This window comes from Piliocolobus tephrosceles, chromosome 19, assembly GCF_002776525.5.
Source record: "Piliocolobus tephrosceles isolate RC106 chromosome 19, ASM277652v3, whole genome shotgun sequence".
Lineage (NCBI taxonomy): Eukaryota > Metazoa > Chordata > Mammalia > Primates > Cercopithecidae > Piliocolobus > Piliocolobus tephrosceles.
The window spans coordinates 42,002,682-42,027,117 of record NC_045452.1 but is presented as its reverse complement, the minus strand read 5'-3'; the positions used below and the strand labels follow the sequence as shown (position 1 = coordinate 42,027,117).

Here is a 24,436-nt window from a genome sequence, read left to right as displayed (position 1 = left end):
GCTTGGGGAACCGTGCTGCCTCCTGCGCCCCCACTCCTGCCGCAACCTCTCCCCTCCAAATCTTCACATTGAGGATTGTGTTTATCCCAGGACACCTGGCTTAGAAGATGAGATGTCCGTTTTATTCTGCTCCTTCTCAAAGTATACTTTTCAAATACGAGTTGGTAACTATAGGGCATTTGAGAGCGATCATTGTAATTGAAGTAATCAGAACTTTTCAGTTTAGACAAGAATCTAGAGAAAGGAATTAGGCATATCTGTACCTTCTGCAGTTCCAACAGCTTATGTAATATACATGATTAGGCTTTGCCCACTTACAATTCAATTCATTCTTGTGGAACTCATGGAAAATTCAGATTCTTTGGTGGGATGTGATGAACTGTGTAAGGGAAAATGTTAATTGGAGAAAGGGAATGCTTAGCTTGAACGGTTTTTGCGTTGCTTTGGAAAATCATGTATTTTTAAACTTGGTGTTTACTTCAACTGTTGGTATTCGTTTAAGTACCCATCACATGATACTGCCTTCCATCAGATCCCAAATGTGATTGGTAGCAGATAGATAGACATTAACTGACTCCTCTCTTGTTGCTTTTTTCCCCCTAAATTTCTCTAAGACTAGAGATATAAAGCACTGTATGTTTCTGTGAGAATTTCACAAATTCTTGTGTGTGTGTGTTGGTTTGGTGAACTATTCCTCACTCTGCCCTCTGGTGTGTGTTCTTTATTTTTACTTAGAAGCCACTGAATTTGCTTTTGAAGAAAACATTTACTTTTTTCAGTCTTATTTGGGGTGTACCCCCTTTAAAAAAAAACAATAACAAATGCATATGGTAAGCAACAGAGTAGGAAAAGGTACACTTGCCCACTCTGACCCATCTGATTCATCTCTTCGTATCTTTGTGTATTCCCATAATATTTTATGCCTTTACAAGTGCTTATGTTGAACCAAATGAAGTGGCCATTTTTGTAAGTCAGAATATAGGCAGTTTTATTTGGTTTAATGTAATGTGTATGTCTTTTTCTTTAAATGGGTAGGAACATACTACATACGCTGTTGTACGTTGTGGTTTTTTTTTATATTTAAGTCTTGGAGCTTGTTGTGGATCTGTATATAGAGACCTACCTTGTTCTTCATGTCTACACAGTGTTTTCCTGAATGGATTGCCCATGTAATCCATTAGTTCATATTATATCAGTATATAGTTTATATGTATGCTTAGTTTATATTAGTATATAGATTATTTTATTTACAGTGTTAAATTATAGATCTATTATTATGTACATTATTTCCCTTTTAAAGATTATATATACCTATGTAATGATTATCTTTTTACTTATGTTTTACACTCAGGTTCAAATATATCTGTAGGACACATTTCTGATAAATTTATTTTACTCAGTTGAATGAAAGAACATATCATTTTAATTATAGACACTAACTTTTTATTTAAAATATATGTTTATTCAGTCCATGGTTATTATTCACTGCATATTTGTCAGTGACTGACCTTTATACCTGAATCTTGCTTTTGTTCCTTAGTTGGAAGATCTGGAAACTTGGGGAATAGTTGTTATTTCTTTATTGATCTGGTCAGGTCCTGAAAATAATTATAATTGAGGAAAAAAGCGATATCCCTTATATGGCTTGCAAAATTCTCGCATACTTTTTATGGTTTGAGAGAGTCAATAAATAGCATCTCCTTTCCCTTCCAAGTGCAGAATCGGTTAAAAAAGATGGATGGAAAAGACAGGCAACTGGTGATCAGATATTGCCTTTATTACAAATGCAATTGGACAACAGGCCTTAAGTCTGATAGTCAAGGGGCTGGTTACTACTAGGTTGGTGCAAAAGTAAATGTGGTTTTTAGAAGTAATGGCAAAACCCCTAATTACTTTTGCACCAACCAATAATTCACCCACAGTCAGACAGAACAGGGCTCTTGGGAACTTTAAGCCTGAAAGAAAAGGGAATCTGGTGTTTTAGATTCCAAAGAGTAAGGCCAGGTACAGTGGCTCATGCCTGTAATCCCAGCACTTTGAGAGGCTGAGGGGGATGGATCACTTGAGGTCAGGAGTTTGAGACCATCCTGGCCAACATGGTGAAACCCCGTCTCTACTAAAAATACAAAAATTAGCTGGGCATGGTGTTGCACGCCTATAATCCCAGCTACTCGGGAGGCTGAGGCAGGAGAATTGCTTGAACCCAGGTGGCAGAGGTTTCAGTGAGCTGAGATTGCACCACTGCTGTCCAGCCTGGGCAATAGAGCGATACCATGTCTGAAAAAAATAAAAAATAAAAAAGATTCCAAAGAGTGAGAAAAAGAAGAGGCAAAGCCACATATGATTAGTGTCCCTCCCTCGCCATTAGATAAATTATTATTCATCATCTGGGGATGTTAGCCAAGGGTGGGGAGAGGAAAGAGTTCAGGAGTAATTAGCGAATCCACATGGAAACTAGGGGAGAGGGAATAAGTATTCTTTACAAACATCGTCTTTTAGGGCAGAATGTAGCATATTTTATATGCAGTAATGAGGAGGGGCTGGGAAAATAAAAACACTTCCCCATGTAAGAGCAGCAAGTTGGAGCACCTGTACTGGAACTCTGTTTCTTACTCTGTTTAATACTCTTATCGTGTCACACAGTCTTCAAGAGTAAATAACTGTTTGCATCTTGAGTCTTGTCCCATTTTGATACATCTCTTGTGCAGGGAATTGCTGCTACCAAAAGTCAAACCTGATTATTTAGACCCTGGGCTGCAGTGGTCTGGATAAGCAATAGCATCATGTAATTGACTATGCCCACTTTGCCTTAGTTGTAGGATGTGGTCATATGCCAGTAAATGTGAAATTTTATTAGCATTAATTGCATTCATATACTAATATTGTGATATTTATAATATATGCTATTATAACTGCTGTTTGTAGTGCTATTATTATAATAAGTAACATTCAGCATTGATTCAACAAATATTGGGGTTCTGTTGATGGATAATGTCAGAAATGAGCAAAAACAGCCTCTGTGTTTCAGACGTGGGCTGGCATTGTGAGGGCCTGTATTGGGAGGAATTTGTTGTATTTGTGGTACTGATAGTTGCTAGATGGCCTGAATACAGAGGAGAGGGTAGTATGGCCGTAGGCTAAGCCAAGGAGGGCCTTGTAGGCTGTGTTAAGGCTTTTGGCCTTAAAGAGCAATAAGAAAGTAAAGGATTTTAAACTGAGGAGAGAGCATGATTAGTACTTAAAAAAAAATTGAGCACAGTGAAAATGGATCTGAAGGGGATGTAGTGTGGATGTAGTAGGAGGCTGTTACAGTAGCCCAGGCCAGAGATGATGGCTTCCAGCAGAATATTGACAGTGGAAATGGAAAAGTGGAAGGATTCAAGAGTTTAGAGGTGAAGTTGACAGAAGTTGCTTGTGGTTGGTGTTGGAATGTGAGAGTAAAGGCGGTTGGAACTGTTCTGACGTTTCTGCCTTAAGCAGCGTTATGGATTATGGGCCTGCTCACTCACATTGGGATTGCTGGAAGAGGAATAAATTTGTAGGAGGTAGAACTGCACTTCACTCTCAGACACTGAATCGGAGTACCTTTGAAGGCCAGGCGTGGTGACTCACAGCTGTAATCCCAGCACTTTGGGAGGCCGAGGTGGGAGGATCACCAAAGTTCAGGAGTTCGAGACCAGCCTGGCCAACATGGCGAAACCCCGTCTCTACTACAACTACAAAAACTAGCTGGGCGTGGTGAGGTGAGTGCGTCTAATCTCAGTTACTCGGGAGGCTGAGGCAGGAGAACTGCTTGAACCTGAGAGGCGGAGGATGCAGTGAGCCAAAATTGCACCATTGCACTCCAGCCTGGGCAACAAGAGCAAAACTCTGTCTCCAAAAAAAAAAAAAAAAAAAAAAAAAAGTGCCTTTGAAGTATCCAAATTACAGTGTTGTATAGATAGTGAGTTATATGGGTCTGGAACTCAAGGGAGAGTTTGGACGGGAGACATGTTTGGGATAGTTAGTCTCCATGATTTGAAGTTGTGGGTGAGATTGCTTACAGAAGTGTTTCTCAACCTGGACTGCACTTTGGAATCACTGAACTTTGACAAATACCACCCACCCTAGAGATTCTGATTCAATTAATCTAGAGTAAAGCTTGGGCATTGGGCTTATAGGAGCTCCCCAGATGGTACTAATGTGCAGTCAAGGTTGAGACCCACTGGCCTAGAGAGAACCTAGGCTGAGACTAGGAGAGGAATCAGGATTGAGCCTTGAACACATATGACCAGTTGGAGAAGGATGAGCCTGCCCAGGGGAGTATTAAAAGGTGATCAGAGAGATGGAACAAAGACTATGTGTGGTGTCAGAAGTAAAAGAATGGTCAGCAGTGTCTGTTGGCTACTGAGAAGCCAGTTACAGTGGAACTTAGATTTGGCAACATGGCATGGATGTCATTCAGTAACCATAGGGAAAGCTGTCAGTTCTTGGAACAGATGCCAATTAGATGGGGTTGAGAAATGCGAGGAAATGGAGACAGCTAGCATAGGCAGCTTTTAAAGGTATTTGGGGAGAGAGACCCAGTGTGTCTCTTTAAATGGTAAAGAAAACTTACCTAATAAGGAGTTCCAGAAGAAGGTGGCGCTAGGGTTGTATATTCAGTGGCTCAACAATGTCATAAGAGACTTAGATTTTTCCAGCCTCAGTGTGTGACTTGGTCCTCAGGCTGTCCCCTCAGAATGTAGGATGGCTGCTGTAATTCATACGTCTTCAGCAGAAGGACAACTTTGTCTTATGTCCTTTTAAAAAAAATCTTAATACACATGCTGAAAAGTATACAACTGTTAAGTGTAGATGGAATTTTCAGAAGTCAAACAACTGTAACCAGCGCGCAGGTGACAACCCCAGTACCCCAGAAGTTCCTCTTGTTCCTCCTCCTAGTCATGACCCACCTCCTCCCCCAGGATAACTACCAGCCTGGCTTCCGGTGGTTAATTTTGCCTGTTTTAGTGCAATGTAATGAAATAATATACTATGTATTCTTTTATGTTTGGTTTTCAGCATCGTTTTTGAGATCCATATTGTTGCATGTAGTAAAGTGTTCATCGATTGCCTGAATATACCACATTTTATCCATTCTATTGTTGATGGGCATTTGGGTAGCTTCTTGTATTTGGCTTTTACAGATGGTATTGTTGTGAACATACGTATTCATTTCTGTTGAGTGTATAATCAGGGAGTGGAATTTCTGTGGACAGAGGGTATGCTTATATGCATTTAGCTTTCCTGTGTGATTGTATCATTTTGTACTCTTACAGCAGCATATGAGAGTTTCAGTTCTGTGCCCTCACCAACACTTACTATTTTTCATCTTTTATTTTAGACATTCTGGTGGGTGATGGTGGTATACCACTGTGATTATAATTTGCATTTTCATAAATTGATTAAGGATGTTTCAGATTTTCATAAGGTTATTGACCATTTGGATATTCTCTTTTGTGAAGTGCCTGTTTAAGTCTTTTGCTATTTTTTTCTCTTGAGTAGAATGCCTTATTCATTTTTAGGAGTTTTTCTCTTGTATTCTGAATATGAGTCATTGGTCAGATATATGTATGGCAAATATCTTCTCACACTCAGTGGCTTGCCTTTTCACTGTTGATGTTTTCTTTTCACAAACAAGTTACTAATTTTAATGTAGTACAGTTTATCGGTTTTTCTCTCTGTGATAAGCTCTTTTTGTGTTCTGTTTATCGTCTTTACCCATTCAAAGGTCACCAGATTCTCTGTGTTTTGTCTAAAGGTTTGATTGTTCAACTTTGATGTACAACTTTGTATTTAGTGTGAGGTAGTGTTCAAGATTCATATGGGCCAGAAGCGGTGGCTCACACCTGTAATCCCAGCACTTTGGGAGGACGAGGCAGGAACTTTGACAAATACCACCCACTTGACAAATACCATTGCTTGAGCCCAGGAGTTTGAGACCGTCCTGGGCAACATAGTGGGACCCTGTCTCTCCAAAAAATTCAGAAATTAGCTAGGCATGATGGCACGTGCCTGTAGTACCAGCTACTCAGGAGGCTTAGGTGGGAGGAGTGCTTGAGCCTGTGATGTCAAGGCTGTGGTGAGAGGGACTGGCACTGCACTCCAGCCTGGGTGACAGAGTGAGACCTTGTTTCAAAAATAAAAAAGAAAAAGAAAAAAAAAATTCATATGGATGTCCAATTGACCCAGCACCATTTATTAAGAGAGTATATTTTCTCCATGTACTGCAGTATTACCTTTGTCATGAATCAGGTGATTATGTGTAAGAATCCGTTTCTAGTTTCTTTAGTCTATTTTGTTGGTCAGGTTATCTATCCTCATCTAGTTGGGTTTTTTTTTTTTTTATGTAAACTTTTAGTAGGTATTGATATCTGGTAGTATAAGTTATCTAGTTCTTCCTTGAAATCTCTTTAATAGTGATGAATTAGCATAAATACGAATGTGAAATGATGAACCAGCAAATCTTTATGTTGAAAAAAGTAGGTGAATAAATCAGTGAGCTGGGTACCCGAAGGAGATAGGAACAGTTGAACAAGTTAAATGGGATAACCTAGGTTGTAGTGGGAGTTGGATACCTGAATTAGTGATTGAACAGTTTGAAGTTTGAACAGTTTTGAGTGATGCTAAGTTCCAGGGGTGCAGTGATGGGTGGCTGAGTTGGGCTAGAGGTGGAAGTCATTGAAGATAAGGAAGCCAGGAAACTGATAGACTGTGATCTGGATCTGTTAGTACTTGATAGGTTATGAAAGTCCATTTAATAATGTAGTGTCTAATTTTAATATCTGCCTCAGAACAGGCAGAACAGAATGATTCACATGTTACAGATGAGAAAAATGCGCCCAGAGGTGTTAATAACTCCCCAGTAGCCCCAAGAAAATTCGTGATTCAATTAGACCTAACCCGGGTCTTAAGGTCTAGCTTCCGTGCTCTGTTCAGTGTAGCTTAACTGATGTTGTGTGAAAGACCTGGTAGTGATACATCTGGAAAGTCTTACTGACATGCAGAAATACTACAGAAAAATGTACAAATAAGAATGTTATGGGCTGGGCGTGGTGGCTCACGCCTGTAATCCCAGCACTTGGGGAGGTCGAGGCAGGTGGAGGCCGAGGCAGGTGGATCACGAGGTCAGGAGATCAAGACCATCGTGGCTAACATGGTGAAACCCCGTCCCTACTAAAAATTCAAAAAATTAGCAGGGTGTGGTGGCAGGTACCTGTAATCCCAGCTATTCCGGAGGCTGAGGCAGGTGAATCACTTGAACCCGGGAGGCGGAGGTTGCAGTGAGCTGAGATCACGCCACTGCACTCCAGCCTGGGTGACAGAGCGAGACTCCATCTCAAAAAAAAAAGAAGAAGAAAAAAAAGAATGCTATGGATAGATATGATGTTGATATGTGGAAAAAATACTTGAGAAATATTAAAAGTAGTTATTCCTGGGTAGTTGTGATTGTGACTCTGGGTGGCTTTTTCCTTTTGTTTTATTTTTCTGTATTTTCCAAATTTCCTATAATGGACGTATATTATATGGATTTTTAAAAACTAAAATTATCTTTTGATTAGATAATATACGTGGAAAATTCACAAAGAATACATATGCAAGATATAATACTTTTACTAAAAAAGAGTGAAAAATTTTAAATACTTAATTGTTTTTCTTTTTAGAAATGCACTTGGTGATGGAAAGAGAGCCACTATTCTGAAGAACACTTGGCCAAAGGTAGGTTTCTTCTATATTTTACATTGAGCAAATAATGCCATACAACATTGTGAAAAACCTGTTTATCGGGTGTGTTTGTTCATAAAAATGCTATATGAAATTACATAGAGCTCCAGAATGTGAAAGGGCAGTCATGAGATCCATGATCAGCATGGGGACCCAGCCACAGTAGTGACAGGCTGTGTGTGAGGACAGGCGGCCTGTGGGCATCTTGAGCCTTCAGGGTGCCTTAGTGATTGAGAGGTCATCTCTGCATATTCTGGGTGGGTGTGCCTGAGTGTGAAAAACCACTTAAAACTGGGAAGGAACTATAGGAGGCTGTCTTTATAGGAGGCAGGAAAAGTTTTCTTAACACACGGTGCACAAATCAGCAGTGATAAAAACCATCTTGATATATTTGGCTATATCAAACTTAAAAACTTGTGTATGTCAAAAGACACCATAGATGAAATAGTAGTTTGAGAGGAGATAATTTGCCACATATATAACTGGTAGGATTTATAGCCGGAATATGCACATAATTCCTAAAGTAAATAAGAAACCCAGTAGAAAATGGGCCAGTAAAACAAGTAAGCATTTCACAGAAGAGTAATCCTGAATGGCCGATAGAAATAAGAAACTATTTCTATTTCCTAGTAATTAAAATTGTGAGGATTTGGTACACGGAAAAATGAAACCAATAGTGCAGAATAGAGGGCCTCCACACAGAACCCACTATGTGAGTAAATTTTACAGTGTCATATTGTTTGAGTCCTTCAGATTGGCAGAAATTAAAGAGGCTGATTGTCCTGAGTGTTGGTGGGTATGTGTAGTAACAGGAAGCCCCAGTAAACTGGTGGGAGTGTGATTGCTTACAACCAACTCAGGGAGCGCTATGATAGACTCCACAGTTACTTGGTTCTGAGTGTGTGTACCCTAGAAAATTTCTAGCAAATATGCACATGGTGAGATATACAAGGTTGGTCATTGCAGCGTTGTTTTAATGGCATACTACTGCAAATACCTACATGTCTGTTGATGAAGCAGCAGATAAATGTGGTATTTTCACTTGATCAAAGTTGTTACTCTGACCTGTGTGATCTGTCCCCATCTTGAACACTTGTTATTTCTCCAACCTCACTCCTCCTGTTCTGTCCCTGGTTCACTTTATGTTGGCCCTTGGCATCCTCACTGTTCCTCAGACATGCCAGGCCCACTTCCACTTTGTACTTGCCCTTCCCTCTGCCTGGAATGCTTTTCCCCAGAGCATTGGCCAGCCGCCTTATTTCCTTTCAGTCGGTATTGAAAGGACTCTTCTCAGTGAAACATTCCCTGGCCACATTATTAAAATGCCAAACACCTCACTTCCTGTGCATTTCTTATCTTCTTTCCCTGCTTTACTTTTTTCCTCTTTGGACTTGCCATTACTGAATACATTATATCTACTGTTTGAGTTATATTGGCTATTGTGTGTGTCTTGCAGTATAATATGAGCTCCACAAGGAAAGGTTTTTTTTGGTTTCACTTCACTCTTGAATCCAGACTGTCTGACTAGCTGCCTGACACTTAGCAGGCACTCGTTAGTAAATAATTGTTGACTTAGTGATTGAATGAATCAAATAGTGGATTGCAGTTGAATTAACTGGCTTATCAACATTTATGGATTTTTAAAAGTGTTAAATGAAAAAGTCAGTGAAACATAGGCTGGAAAAATATCAAGTTCATGATAGTGTTTGCTTCTGGGCAGTAAGAGAGGGAAAGGAGATTGGAGAGGGTGCAAAGGAGATTTCAGCCATATCTGTAGCATCAGAAACAGTTTTATTTCTTTCATTAAAAAATCAGAAGCAAATATAACAAAATGTTAACAGTTAATTCTGGGTATCTGTGTATTAGTCTCTGTATTTTCCTAAACTGTAAAAATCTCCATTTTTTTTTTTAAGTGAAGCTTTAGATGCCAGGCGTGATGGCTCACACCTGTAATCCTAGCACTTTAGGAGGCTGAGGCAGGCAGATCACTTGAGGTCAGGAGTTCGAGACCAGCCTGGCCAACATGTGAAACCCCGTCTTTACAAAAAAACACAAAAAAATTAGCTGGATGTGGTGATGCATGCCTGTAGTTCTAGCTACTCAGGAGGCTGAGGCAGGAGAATCATTTGAACTCAGGAGGTTCAGAGGTATCGGAAAACCACAGCACAGGCCGATGGTTTCATCCAGCTCTAAAAACTTCTCCATTTCCAGGTGTAGGAAAGACGATGACTTAGAGACTGTTACTGCCTTCAAATATTTTAAAACCTTGAAGTTATTTATAATGTATGACATTTTTTACTTTATCTGGCACGAAATTATTATATTCTCTATTAGCAAAATATAACAAAAGTTGAACTCTTTGCTGGGGGTACAGAAATTTCTTAAGCAAAAATATTGATCCTTAGTTATTGTAATTATTTGTCTATTTATAACTTTTCACTTAGCTCATTAGGTAATTTTATTTCCTGAGGTATTAACATTTTAAATTTATTTTTCATTGGTAGGGACCTAATCTAATATTTTAAGTAATGAATCCGTTTTCAAGCAAAATAGTGTTCCTTATCTGTTTTCTTTAACTTAAGCATATTTTTGAGAAAAAATTAAATTTATCTTTTTGGAACAGGGTCATTATCGTTATTGTGATGCTCTTTCTATGCTGGGGGAATATGACTGGGCCCTGCAAGCAAACATAAAAGCTCAAAAACTCTGTAAAAATGACCCTGAGGGAATCAAGGATCTAATTCAGCAGCATGTAAAGTTACAAAAACAAATAGAAGACCTACAAGGTATTTCACCTAAGATTCTTTTGGTTACAGTCTAATTCCCTTTCAGACTTTGGAAGGTGGATTTCTTGGATTGACAGAGGACCACAAATCAATCCTCAGATGATTTATCCTTATTTTATCATGTTATCTTGGTCATGGCACTTGAGTTTTTCATTTCTATCTGTGTAGAGTTACATGTTATCCATTAGGTAATTATAAATGATTTGTACTTTTTATTTGAAACAGACAGCAGCTAAATTGTTATTATTTGTTCTTCTGTAGAAAAAAAAAATCCCTTTCAGAAATTTTGAATAAAATAAAAGCTTTTTGAAACAAAATTATTTAAAAATATTTCCTTCATTACTAAAGTTATTTCCTAAAGAAAAGACCCTTCAGTGGAGCTGCTTGATGTTTCTGCACCGTTTGTGCTAATTCTATAGTGTGCTGAACATATGTATATGTAGTGTTTTTTATATATAGCAGAAATTGGCTGTGCAGGCTAGGAGTTGTAGATTTTCATTCTGCCCTTGTTTTCTCTACTAAGTCTTTTTGCTTTCTCCAATGCCTGAAAGTCCCTTAATCTACATTTTTAGTGTATGAGTCTTCCCTGCTTTTTCTTCTTCGGGTCGTAAAATGCTGAGCTGAACAGCTCTGTTTGACTGGCAGATGTTGTTATCCATCATAACATGATTATGTAATAAGATTGTGAGTTCCTTGAAGACAGGTACTGCCTCTGATTCAGATTTACATGTTGCTGTCAACTTGTCAATGATCACATGTGATGGAATGTCAGACAAAGTTTATGTAACATTTTGTTGACACCATCCTAAAACTAAAGACATCTAGAAATGAAAAATTGCTTAGGTTTACTTTTCAGTTTTCTAAATTTGATGTTCCTTATTATCAGCTTAAAGTAAATTTGAAAATCTTTTAAAGTCTGTGTTGCCAATCCATTGATTACTATGTGTATGTGTGTGTGATTGACTTTTATAGGTCGAACAGCAAATAAGGATCCAATTAAAGCCTTTTATGAAAACAGGTAAGTTAATAGCAGGTCAGTAGCTGCTGCTAGGAATGGCTTTGCTCCATGAATGTAAGAATCACTTATGTTTGACGCTTTAGGAGCTGATAGCAACCACAGTGAAGCTGGAGATGGAAGGAAGAGAGGTAGTTTTTTAAGTGCCTGTGTTATCAGGTGACCTGTAAGTTGTCAGATTTATTTCGCTGTTTTACTGAACCATATAGATATAAGCTCAGTAGCCTAATCCTATGGGAAAAGAGGGGTGAAATGTTAATTGGACCTTACTATGCTTGAATGGGACCAGTTTGGCCATGAAGCTCCTGGCAGCAGAGAGCTGGGACATAGCCTGTACCCTCTGCCCTTCACCTCTGTGTTGGAAACATCTATGGCAAAAACCACAAGTACTCTTGGACCAACCTAATACTTCCAGCTTCCTGATGTCTTTCAAAGGCTAATACTTCCTATTAGAAATAGGCAACAGACAGACTTGAGTATGCTCACAAGAAAACAATAGCAACCAGGGTTCTACCTTTGCGTATTTGGCAGTTAAAACAGATTAAATGTTTTTCTGCGTGCTTGTTCAGATGTCTGGGATATTGAAGCTGCTCATTCTGTAGCATGCTGAACATGTAGACATAAAGAAATTGGCTGCGGAGTCTTTAAATTTAATTTTAGTATCCTAATTTAACTTAAATTAGGATATTTAAATTTAACACAAGGACATAAGTTTTTTTGTTCATTTGTTTTTTAAATTTTTTTGAGACGGAGTTTCACTCTGTCACCCAGGCTGGAGTGCAGTGATATGATCTTGGCTTACTGCAACCTCTGCCTTTGGGTTCAAACGATTCTCCTGCCTCAGCCACTCGAGTAACTGGGACCACAGGCAACTGCCACCATGCCTGACTAATTTTTGTATTTTTGGTAGAGATGGGGTTTCACCATGTTGGCCAGGCTGGTCTCGAACTCCTGACCTCAAGTGATCTGCTCACCTTGGCCTCCAAAGTGCTGAGATTACAAGAGTGAGCCACTGTGCCCAGCCTGAGCCACTGCACCTGGTTAGAACCCAGAATGCTTTTTCTGAAGTGTTATTTTTTTATTTTTATTTTTTTGAGACAGTCTCCTTCTGTCTTACCTAGGCTGGAGTGCAGTGGCACAATCTTAGGTCACTGCAACCTCCGTCTACTGGGTTCAAGCAGTTCTCCTGCCTCAGCCTCCCCAGTCGCTGGGATTACAGGCACATGCCACCACACCTGGCTGATTTTTGTATTTTTAGTAGAAATGGGGTCTCACGATGTTGGCCAGGCTGATCTCGAACTCCTGACCTTAGCTGATCCACCTGCCCTGGACTCCCAAAGTGCTGGAATTACAGGTGTGAGCCACCGCACCCGGCCCTTGAACTGTTCTTTATTTATTTTGAGTTTAATACCAAATTTAAAATAATGTTTCTTTATAAAGCCCCATCTCACAGGTAGAAAATCTTTTTAAAACAATAACACCTTGCTTTCAAGGAAAAAAGGCTGTGATTGCTGCAACCTGTTCATTCAAAGGATAACTTTTTAAAAATGTACAATAATTCATTTCTTTTTTCTCCCCACTTAGGGCCTACACACCTAGGAATTTATCAACACCTGTATTTGCAACTTCACTTAACTTTGTGGAGAAGGAAAGAGATTTCAGAAAAATTAATCACGAAATGGCCAACGGTGGTAATCAGAATCTAAAGGTAAGCTCCATTGAAAACTACAGTTTTTTTCAAGTATAGATAGTCTCATATTTTTACAGTAATATTTTGGTGGTAATAGAAACCAAATTTTTGGCGATTTGAACCCTTTTTGCCTATTGTTACCAAAAGAATGATTCTTTTTATAATAAATAATCTGAGTATCTCATACAACTACATAAATATAATATTTGAAAGTCACAGAATTTATTTTGAAATCACATTTATGTGTTTTCAAAATATTTTTTAAAATAACCATTTTGGGCCGGGCGCGGTGGCTCACACCTGTAATCCCAGCACTCTGGGAGGCCGAGGCGGGCGGATCACAAGGTCAGGAGATCGAGACCATTCTGGCTAACACGGTGAAACCCAGTCTCTATAAAAATACAAAAAATTAGCCGGGCATGGTGGCGGGCGCCTGTAGTCCCAGCTACTCGGGAGGCTGAGGCAGGAGAATGGCGTGAACCCGGGAGGCAGAGCTTGCAGTGAGCCGAGATCCGCCACTGCACTCCAGCCTGGGCAACGAGCAAGACTCCGTCTCAAAAAAAAATAAAATAAAATAAAAAAATAACCATTTTGTCACTTACTTCTCTTTGATTCTTCTTCCTTCGGTTGTTGGAAAAGTCCTCTTGTTGATAAGATTGAAAATTTCTAAGAGACTGTGTTCAGTTAGGGAGAGGAGTTTATACTGAGCATTTCCAGCTGGATCTGGAATTGTATTGAGCATTTCCAGCTGGATCTGAAGCTAAGGGTCTGTAAACACTCACCTCAGCCTGCCTTAGCAGCCCTTTTCCAGCCTTCCACCCTTTTTGAGGTCTTGAAATCAGACAGGTTTACTTGGTGCTTCTAAATGAACTCTACTCTTAGGTTCAGGCCGTTCTATCCAGATCATACTTCTTCCTCAAAACCAAACACAAATGCTATATCCTCACTAACATATTTCTTAACCACTCCAGCTTAAGTGATTTTTCCCTTTTGTGAGCTGTGAGAGATATTACTGACTATGCAATTAACATGTCAATAACAACACAGTACTTTCTTTTCTTCTTAAGGATAATTGTTGTTTAACTACTGAAGTGATGTGTCTTTTCACCCCATCTGATTGTAAGCTGTCTGAGAACAGGAGTTACCTCCTGTATCTCTCTGTATCTATGGTAGACCTAAATCATAATAATGATCACTATTATAACTGATCTTTAATAATTGATTATATTCAATAATTTATTATGTATAGAAAAATATCATCAGTAGCTTCTTTTTCGGCTTACCCTTTTGTAGTTATACTCACAAGTACCATATTGCTGCTTCTCTTTTTTTGTTTTTTTTTTTTTTGAAATGGAGTCTTGCTCTGTTGCCCAGGCTTGAGTGCAGTGGTGCGATCCGCTCACTGCAAGCTCCACTTCCCGGGTTCACACCATTCTCCTGCCTCAGCCTCCCGATTAGCTGGGACTGCAGGTGCCCACCACCACTCCTGGTTAATTTTTTTGTAGTTTTAGTAGAGACAGGGTTTCACCATGTTAGCCAGGATGGTCTCAATCTCCTGACCTCATGATCCGCCTGCCTCGGCCTCCCAAAGTGCTGGGATTACAGGCATGAGCCACCGCGCCCAGCTGCTGCTTCTGTTTTCTTCCTCCAATTTATATTTTAAAAATAGTTTTACTCTCAGGCTTGTAGATTTTTATGTACAGATGGGATAGTGTTAATTCAGGTATTACTGAACAGTTGTCACGTTAGGCATTGTGCTAGGCAACAGAAATAGAATTGTCATTCAAGAATTTGTCGTTGCATATCAGGATCCTTATCATTAGTTATCATTTTGTTTGCTTGTTTGTACATTTAGGCTTAATAACCAGCTGCATATTTTAGATGCTTGGGTGAATTCTATCCTATTCTATTCTAAATTCTTTTATATGGCTATTGAATTCTTCATGGCTGGGTTTTTGTTTTTGATTTTAGAGTCTCACTAATTTTCATTGGCAGGTGGTGGATGAGGTGTTGAAGGTAGATGATTGTGACTGTCATCCTGAATTTTCACCACCATCAAGTGAGTATTGTTTTTATATCAGTTGTTGCCAAGTTAATATAATGTCTCCTAAACTTGGGATGCCCTACAATTTGCACAAGCCTTGCTTATATCCACTCTTGTTCTCCTTTACTTTCTAATGCTTCTATGTTAAGAAATTGTTGAATATTTATTTGAAATCAATGCTCAGTCTTTTCATATTATTTAGTAAATGTAATTTTGGAAATTCAAATAAAAGGAAAGGAAAAGATGAAGTACATAGCTCTTTTTGACCTACTTCTTAATTATTTTTAGGCTGTTGTTTCTCCTTATTGAAAGTTTATTATTGCCTCCCTTCCTCCCAACTGCTAGGAGCCTGTTTAGACCTTTTTAAGTCTAATTGTTCTCCCCCATAAAATTTTAATAGCTGTTTATGTACCGTATGTGCATCTGTGCTTTATGTGTAAAAAGAATTGATATTGTCTCCCAATAACTAATTTTCACCCTATTGGGGGTGATATCACCCATGTTGAGAACGGATGCTGCTATAACAAAAATACCATAAACTGGATAGCTTATAAGCAACAAGCATTTATTTCTTACATTTCCAGAAGCTGGGAAATTCATCATCATGATGTCAACAGATTTGATGTCTGCTAAGGGTCCTCTTCCTGGTTCATAGATGGCCATCTTTTTGCCGCGTCCTCATGTAGTAGAAGGAAGCAAGACAGCCCTCTGGGGTCTCTTTTCGTTTTCTTTTTTTTGAGACAGAGTCTTGCTCTGTTGCCCAGGCTGGAGTGCAGTGGCATGATCTGGGCTAACTGCAACCTCCGCCTCATGGGTTTAAGCAATTCTCCTGGCTCAGCCTCCCGAGTAGCTGGGATTACAGGCATGCACCATCACGCCAGGCTAATTTTTGTATTTTTAGTAGAGACAGGGTTTTGCCACGCTGACCAGGCTGGTGTCGAAATCTTGGCTTCAAGCAGTCCTCCCGCCTTAGCCTCCCAAAGTACTGAGATTGCAGGCGTGTGCCACCACGCCCAGCCTGGGGTGTCTTCTTATAAGGGCACTAATCCCATGCATGAGGGGACAGCCTCATGACCTAATTCCTCCCAAAGGTTCCACCTCCTATTACCATCGCCTTGAGGATTTGGATTTCAACATGTGAATCTTGTGAGGGACACACATGTCCAGACCATAACAGTGCTGTAGGCTGAGTCTCATTTGTTTTAAGTTGTGTGTGCTCAGTGCATGTATTTATTTATATATCTAGTAAACACAGATACCGCAGAACCTCATTACTTGGCATCATTTGGAGATGAAGGTTCTGGAGAAGTGAATATTTTTGTGCTTCACCACCAGAGTGTGAAGAAAATCTTTCTAAAGTACATTACATGCTTCCCTGCCTTTTAACACGAGATTTAGGAAAATACAGTTTTTCTTGATGGCTTAAGGTTGTGGTCACACACAACAGTGACTGACCTCAAGCCTGGAAGTGTTCCTCCCAGGATTCTTAAGGTGAGATTGTTGGTTTTTTAGTTAACGATCCTCTCTTTTCCCTTCTCTTGTTTGTTGGGTGGTTGGTTTTTCTTTCCATGGTTTTGCTTCTAGCAGCCATTTCTAATTTTTGCGAACTGCAGCTTCATGTTTGCTCAGGCTCAGTTAGTTCCATAGATATAGCTACTTAGTATCGAGCATTTCCATTTGGTTAGCACATTGGCGTCATGACACGGAGGGGAAACTCAGGCAGTTGTCCTACCTGATGCAATTCCAACAGTATATGAAACATCTTTGAGGATAAAACTTTTTTTGTGGAAGATAGCTTTTAATTTCTTGATATTTCTCAGGCCATTATTATCATTTAATTAAATAAATTCTGTCTACCCTTCAGCATTTACATACAGGTGAAGAAATTGAGGTTCCAGGGTTAAGGTTAAGTAGTTTTGTCCAAGGTCACAGAATGGAAATCAAACTAGAATTCTTCTGCCTTTCCAAAAGCTGCTTTTGTTTTCTGAGGCCACCAAAGCCCAGGCTCTCATTCCGTCCTTATTACATTGGCTCTGACTTGTCTCTGTGCCCTCCCCTTAAACCTTCATCAGATGCACCCTGCTCTTCCTGCCATACCAGTTCTTCTACACAGCTCCGAGCATGTCTCTCCCTGCCCAAAAATATGCAATGGTTTCCTACTCCTGCCAGCAGAATAAAGCTGGGTTCACAGAGCTGCATGAAAAGCTAAGGGTCTGTAAACACTCACCTCAGCCTGCCTTAGCAGCCCTTTTCCAGCCTTCCACCCTTTTTGAGGTCTTGAAATCACACAGCTTTACTTAGTGCTTCTGAAATGAACTCTGCTCTTGGGTTCAGGCCATTCTATCCAGATCGTACTTCTTTCTCAAAACCAAACACAAATGCTATATCCTCACTAACATTTTTCTTAACCACTCCAGCTTAAGTGACTTTTCCCTTTTGTGAGCTGTGAGAGATATTACTGACTATGCAATTAACATATCAATAACAACACAGTACTTTCTTTTCTTCATAAGGATGATTGTTGTTTAACTACTGAAGTGATATGTCTTTTCACCCCATCTGATTGTAAGCTGTCTGAGAACAGAGGTTATCTCCTGTATCTCTCTGTATTCTATGGTAGACCTAAATCATAATAATGATCATTATTATAACTGATCTTTAATAATTGATTATATTTAATAATTTATTATGTATAGAAAAATATCATCAGTAGCTTCTTTTTCGGCTTACCCTTTTGTAGTTATACTCACGTACCATATTGCCGCTTTTGTTTTCTTACTCCAGTTTATATTTTAAAAATAGTTTTACTCTCAGGCTTGTAGATTTTTATGTACAGATTTCAGGAACAAATACTTTTATGTTCACAGGTCAGCCTCCAAAACATAAAGGAAAACAAAAATCTCGAAACAATGAATCAGAGAAGTTCAGGTATGTTTTTTCTCTTAGGTGTGTTTTTTTCCCCCTAGCGTACTCTTCCCAAGTAAAAGGAAAAAAAAGATTGTTTTTTGAGTATTAGCTACTTTAATGTATGTATTATAATGAGTATCAAAATCCCTTTCAAATATCAAAACAATATCTTTAGGAAATGATAATTTTTGGCTAAAGGATTATTAATCCTGTATATTAATATGTTGACTTCTGAAAGTCATATAATATTTAATATGTCCATATTAATTTTTTAAATTCCAGAATATGTACGCTAAAAGGAAAAAGCATTGAGAGAGATATAAGATACACATGATACCTCCTTCCTTGCTCACTTCATTTGACCCCTCCTGCAGTCCCTTCTCTAGGGCCTCCAGGAATGCACTGTTAACAGTTTCATGACTATTGGGAAAATTACTCTGCATACACAGACATGGGTATGCATATTTCAGATACCCTTTTGAGTAATTTTCGTTAGAGGAAAATATTTCCTAATGAATTCTGACTACTTATAAAATGAATTCTATCAAACATCCCCATGAAAATTAACAGTAATTAATTGCCTGCTCCCTCTTTTTTTTTTTTTTTTGGAGATAGGGTCTTGCTCTATCACTTACGCTGTGGTGCAGTAGTGTGACCCTAGCTCACTGCAGCCTTGAACTCCTGGGCTCAAGTGATTTTTCTGCCTCAGCTCCCAAGTAGCCGGGACTACTACTGCTACTATGGTGTATGTCACCGTGCCTGGGTAATTAAAACTCAATTTTTTTTAGAGACAGGATCTTGCTCTGTTGCCCAGGCTGGTCTTGAACTCCTGGCCTCAAGTGATCCTTCTGCCTTGGCCTCCCAAAGTGCTGGGATTCCAGGCGTGTGCCTGGCCTTGCCTCCTGTCTTTATAGTTAATACCCCATTGACAACAAGATATAAATTGATTACAATGTGAAATTGTAAATCTTTTAATACAGAAGTTTTTGAAGTGAATGAAAGTGATGTTGGAGAAACAGCAAAGCCATATCTGCCACAATACACTAGTTTTCAATTTCTTCTCCATTTCTTAATCTGAATCCATAATAGATGCTTCAGGGAGAATTAGTTGAATATCAAAACACTAAAAAAAATCAGTGAAATCTCATTTCTTTTCAAAAATGACCATTTTTGGATGCTGCTACAAAAATTAAATACAAAGCAAGGATATAGCATATTATTATGTTTTTCTATTATTTGATAGAAAAATCATGAGTCTTCTTCCCTGCCCTCCCCTGTACCCCTAAAGAAACCAGAGCTTAATATATGGTCATTTTTTGAGTGCAGAGTTGTAATTTTAACCTGTTTTATTTAAAAAAATTTTATTTTTGGCCGGGCGCGGTGGCTCAAGTCTGTAATCCCAGCACTTTGGGAGGCCGAGACGGGCGGATCACGAGGTCAGGAGATCGAGACCATCCTGGCTAACATGGGGAAACCCCGTCTCTACTAAAAAATACAAAAAAAAACTAGCCGGGTGAGGTGGCGGGCGCCTGTAGTCCCAGCTGCTCGGGAGGCTGAGGCAGGAGAATGGCGTGAACCTGGGAGGTGGAGCTTGCAGTGAGCTGAGATCCCGCCACTACACTCCAGCCCGGGCGACAGAGCGAGACTCTGTCTCAAAAAAAAAAAAAAAAAATTATTTTTCTGATATTTTGTTTCACTTTTCAAACTGAACACTCCTTATTCGACAATATCTACCATATGGGACTATTTCTTCATTAAATGGGATAACCAGATAAAACACTTAGACCCCTGGAACGTAGTAAATCTTCAGTGTACTTCAGCTGTCATTATTGCTATCACCATCATTTTCATTGTTATTTAGAATGACTCTGATCTACAGCTTGCTTTTTTGTCTTTTACAAAGTATCTTGTGTTTCTTCCCGTGTTCAGAACACAAAGCTCTTCCATTCTTCATTTGCTGCACAGTATTTTGTAATATAGCCATATCCCCCATTTTTGTGCATTTAGGCCCTTCCTTCCTCTTTTCTTCCCTCACTTTCTTTCCCTCTCTCCATCTCTCTCTTTTTCTTATTTCTTTCCTTTGAGAGGGATAAATCATACGGTACTTCAGACATCCTTGCACATGCACCTTTGTGCAACTGTTGATGTATATTTATAATAAATACTTTGTAAATAATGTATAGAAGTTGTTTCTATAGTGGAATTGCTGTATGAAAGGGGACGTGTAATTTTGACTTTGACAGATATTGCCAAATTGTTCTCTCAGAAAATGGGCACTGTTCACACTCCTGCTAATCTACAAGAGGGTGCGGTGTAATAAAAAATACGTGTGTTTGGTATTTGTCCCAGTTCCTGGTACAGAGCTCCCAAAACCCATGGAATTTCCTGAATGATATGAATATATTTTGTTACTCATCATGAGCCCCGTTCCATGTATTTGAGTTTATACTCAAAGTAGTGCCTCAGATAGTTCAGGAGGAGGTCTAGTTACCGGAAAGATCAAGCACCTGATTAGAGGGCTAAGACTTGCAGCCTCATACCTGACCTCCAAGGAGGGGAGGGGGGCTGGAAATTGAGGTTAGGCACCAGTGGCCAGTGGTTAATTGTACCTACATACCTACATAATGAAACCTTAGTAAAATCCTTAAAAGAGGGCTTGAAAGGAGCTTCTAGATTGACGAACACATTGATGTGCTGGGAAGGTGGCATGCCCAAGGGGAGCACGAAGCTCCTCGCACCCCCCAACCTTCCTATGCATCTCTTCCTCTAGGCTGTTTGTGAGTTGTATCCTTTATAATAAATTGGTAATAGCAAGCACTTCCTTGAGTTCCATGTGTTTTTCTAGTGAGCTTGAAGAGTTAATCATGGGAACCCTCTTGTAGTCAGCAGGGCAGGAGTGTGGGTAACCTGTGTACCCTACTTGCAGCTGAAGTGAGGGCAGTCTGGTGGGACTGATTCTTTACCCTGTGAGCTCTGTGCTAACTCTGGGAGTTAGTATCAGAACTGAATTGCATTATTGCACACTCATTTTGTGTTGGACAGTTGAATTGATATGAAAAAATGACAATATTTGGTGTTGGAAAAAATCTATACATTTGATGTCAGAAGTGCTTTCAGAAAACTCCACATCGAGTGCCTCAGATTTTCTTACTCTCACCAACTTAGGGAGTCAGACTTTCTGAAATGCTTATATCTTATTATTAGATTTTCCCATTACATTGAACATCTTTGCACTGTCTATTGGGCACATTTATTGTTTTAGGACAATGTTGTTACTAGTGACTGCAGATCAAGGCAAATGCCCCTTAATTTTTCCTTTTTTCAAAAGCTGCTTTTCCATATTTTCTTTATAATCAATTCATCTGGTTTCCCTCCACCTCTGATTTTATAGGAATGTTTCTTGAGATTGCATTGGATATAGAAATTTCTAATAGAAATATTGCCAAAATGCCAATTCCCCCCGAAAGAATGGCCAACTTGTATGGCTTACCATTTACTCAGTGTTTTACATGGCCTTCAGTAAATATATTTTTTTCTTCTGTCTGTCACATTGGAGGGATGAGAGTGAAAATATAGAATTCAGATTCTATATTTTTTTTCTTTCTTTTTTTTTTATATGATGGAGTCTTGCTCTGTCACTCAGGCTGGAGTGCAGTGGTGTGATCTCGGCTCACTGCAACCTCCACCTCCTGGGCTCAAGCAGTTCTCCTGCCTCAGCCTCCCCAGTAGCTGGGATTACAGGCATGTACCACCACACCAGGCTAATTTTTGTATTTTTAGTAGAGACAGGATTTCACCATGTTGGTCAGGCTGGTCTCGAACACCTAACCTCAGGTGATCCACCCGCCTCGGCCTCCCAAAATGCTGGGATTACAGGTGTGAGCCACTGTGCCTGGCTCTATTTTTTCTTTATATGAGTAGAACTGTTTTATTTTAAAATGATTTAAAAAATTTTTTTTTCTTTTAGTTGTAGTTCACCATTGACTTTACCAGCAGATTTGAAGAACATCTTGGAGAAACAGTTTTCTAAATCTTCCAGAGCTGCACACCAGGTAATGGAGAAGCTTTTCCAATGGAAAAAGCGAAACTCTTTGAACAAAACATTGTTCACGTGAATAAAGTTCTAATCTTGTACATCTCTGAGATTTTAAAAATATAATTATTGTATTATATTGTAGTTTTGTAGAGGTGGGGCCTCACTATGTTGTCCAGGTTGGTTTCAAACTCCTGGCCTCAAGCAGTCCTTCTAAAGTGTTGGGATTACAGGCGTGAGCTATCGCACCCAGCTGTTATAGACATATAATTTAATATATGTGACTGCTAAGAATCCAATCTATCACTAATTTAAATATTAACTTGATAATTATATTAGCTAGAGGTTTAACTAATGATTAACACTGTGGAGTTATTTGCTTCTCAAAGAGTTAACAGTAATATTAACTTTATTTTAAAAATATTTAAACACAGTTTCATTATACTTACTCTAAAGTCATTAAAGAGCAAACTTTTATTCTTTAAATGATTTAACTTAATCAGATAATGTTGTATGTAAAATTCTTTTTATGTTACTTCGTGATGGAAAATATACATTAACATGGAATAGAATGCTTGTTTCAAAACGTGGATCTTTTTTTAAGTATACATAACAGATATTTTACAAAGAACTAAAATAGATTCCTAGTAATTTGCTTAAAAGCATTTTTGAGAATTTCTTACAGTTGGAGATTTTAAATTATATCTTTTTACATTGATTTTTACTGACTCTAAAAACCATGAAATACTTAAATAGATGACAGCCTGTGAAGATGAAAAGGCTATTTAAATAAATATGATTGGTGTCTTTGAGCCTCTTTTCATTCAACACAGTTTGATTGAGTCTCTCTCTATATGCTGAAGAGTGAGAGAGACGTGTGCAGTGATGTGATTTCGGCCTGCTCTGCTGGAGCTTTCAGGACAGATCATTTATGTTGTATTGAGGGAAGTGACTTCCAATGAAAGCATGAGGCTGTATGGATCTGATTTCTAGACTGATAAAGAAAGCTGGGCATAGTGGCACGTGTCTGTAGTCCCAGATCCTCAGGAGGCTGAGGTGAGAGGATTAGCCACTGCTCTCCAGCCTTGGCAACATACTAAGGCCCTGAATTATTTATTTATTTATTTATTTATTTATTTATTTATTTATTTATTTATTATTTTCTTCTGTTTTCTTTTTTTAAGCCTCTCACTAGTTTGGGAGCCCTGTCTCTTTTAAAGAAGAAAGAAAAAGAATAAGAACAAGATTAAAATTGAATGAGTTTATAAAAGGCTAATAACTGGTATTTGTAGGGCTAGCACATCATCATTTGCAACTTCAAGTTCATATCTTAAAACAAGCATGGGTGTCTTTGAGCTTTTAAGTTTTTGTGAGAGCTGCTCTTTTCCATGCACATTCTGGGGAGCGTTCTGCCAAACTTTGATTCATTGATTCAAAAGCCAGCAGAGGCTAGGTTCAGGGGCTCACGCATGTAATCCCAGCACTTTGGGAGGCCAAGGCTGGCGGATCACGAGGTCAAGAGATCGAAACCATCCTGGCTAACATGGCGAAACCCCGTCTCTACTAAAAATACAAAAAATAAGCTGGGTGTGGTGGCGCATGCCTGTAGTCCTAGCTACCCGGGAGGCTGAGGCAGGAGAACTGCTTAACTCCGGAGGCGGAGGTTGTAGTGAGCCGAGATCGTGCCACTGCACTGCAGCCTGGTGACAGAGCAAGATTCCATCTCAAAAATAAATAAATAAATAAATAAATAAATAAAATAAAATGGCCAGCAGAAGGCTTTTGTTAATGGGTAACCAAACTGCTTTTTCCGCTGTGATTTGTGCAGTGGGGTCTCCTTTTGGATCTTCATTTTTAGGAACGGTGAGGAATACAGCATACATATTTACCTTTGATGCCCTTTTGAATGGCGCACACGTGTATAGCAAGGAGTGAGGAGATTTCAGGCTTAATGTCTAGCCTTGCCTCTCCAATCTTTATGGAACTTTGGTGACTTACAGCTATTCCCATGTCACTAAAATATGAATTCAAATTATAATGTGTATTCAAATTACAAAGTTTTTCTTAGTTTAAGGGTACATGATAGCAATTTTGTTTTAATTTTTTATTCCTTATGTTATTCCTTTTGCATTTAACCTATTGTTATCTCTCCCAGTAATTTTATCTAGTTATATTCAAATATATGTTAGGCAGGAGTACAGTTAACAATTAAAAT

The 24,436-nt window shown here is 39.0% G+C and overlaps 1 protein-coding gene across 5 annotated transcripts in view; it reads left to right on the top strand.

Annotated features, from left to right (window-relative positions):
* Nucleotides 1-24,436, top strand: part of TTC3 (tetratricopeptide repeat domain 3) — a 121,400-nt gene that overhangs the window by 27,502 nt on the left and 69,462 nt on the right. For all 5 annotated transcript variants that reach the window (XM_023191420.2, XM_026456032.1, XM_026456031.1 and 2 more), the window contains 7 exons: nt 7,686-7,740; nt 10,370-10,532; nt 11,505-11,550; nt 13,132-13,255; nt 15,233-15,296; nt 18,149-18,209; nt 22,156-22,240. In XM_023191420.2, the coding sequence (XP_023047188.1) occupies nt 10,400-10,532; nt 11,505-11,550; nt 13,132-13,255; nt 15,233-15,296; nt 18,149-18,209; nt 22,156-22,240 (513 nt within the window). In that variant the 5' untranslated portion in view covers nt 7,686-7,740; nt 10,370-10,399. The remainder of the gene's footprint in view (nt 1-7,685; nt 7,741-10,369; nt 10,533-11,504; nt 11,551-13,131; nt 13,256-15,232; nt 15,297-18,148; nt 18,210-22,155; nt 22,241-24,436) is intronic.